The 432-nt window shown below is 64.6% G+C and overlaps 1 protein-coding gene across 1 annotated transcript in view; it reads left to right on the top strand.

Annotated features, from left to right (window-relative positions):
• The window catches only part of LOC104502018 (putative cation exchanger C521.04c), a gene marked incomplete at its 5' end in the record, with an annotated part of 5,251 nt that overhangs the window by 591 nt on the left and 4,228 nt on the right, over positions 1–432 (top strand). Inside the window, 2 exon segments of the mRNA XM_010145922.1 lie at positions 3–59; positions 213–280. Of these exon segments, the coding sequence (XP_010144224.1) occupies positions 3–59; positions 213–280 (125 nt within the window).

Genomic DNA, 432 nt, shown 5'->3' with positions numbered 1-432 from the left:
GCTCCTCTACGTCCTCATGGCTGCCGGGATGGTTGTCACCATCGTGGGGGCTCCTTATGGTGAGTCCCAAATTTGGGACCCCCAGGTGAAGGGCTGAGCCTGAAACGGCACCAGTGGGTGCTGGGGTCTCCTGGGTCCCTTTGCTGTGGGGCGCCCTGTAGCTGGAGGGGACATGCATGTCCCCAACAGAGCTGATGCTCCTGTCCCCGCAGGGCAGCTCTGCTGGGACCTGGCTGGGTACTTCCTCTGGCCCTTTGGCAAAGTGATCCAGAAAGTGGAGGTAACGGTGCGCCCTGCACTGGGGACCCCGCGGAGGGCGGCTGGGGTGTCCTATGCCACCCCCTGACACCACCCACGTCCCTCAGGTCCCCAAATCCTGCCAGGCGCTGGGTGCAGGGGAGAGCTCAACCCTGCTCAGCGGCTCCGTGTCAC

Source organism: Buceros rhinoceros, unplaced genomic scaffold (assembly GCF_000710305.1).
Source record: "Buceros rhinoceros silvestris isolate BGI_N320 unplaced genomic scaffold, ASM71030v1 scaffold32931, whole genome shotgun sequence".
Lineage (NCBI taxonomy): Eukaryota > Metazoa > Chordata > Aves > Bucerotiformes > Bucerotidae > Buceros > Buceros rhinoceros.
This window is presented reverse-complemented; position numbering and strand designations above follow the sequence as displayed.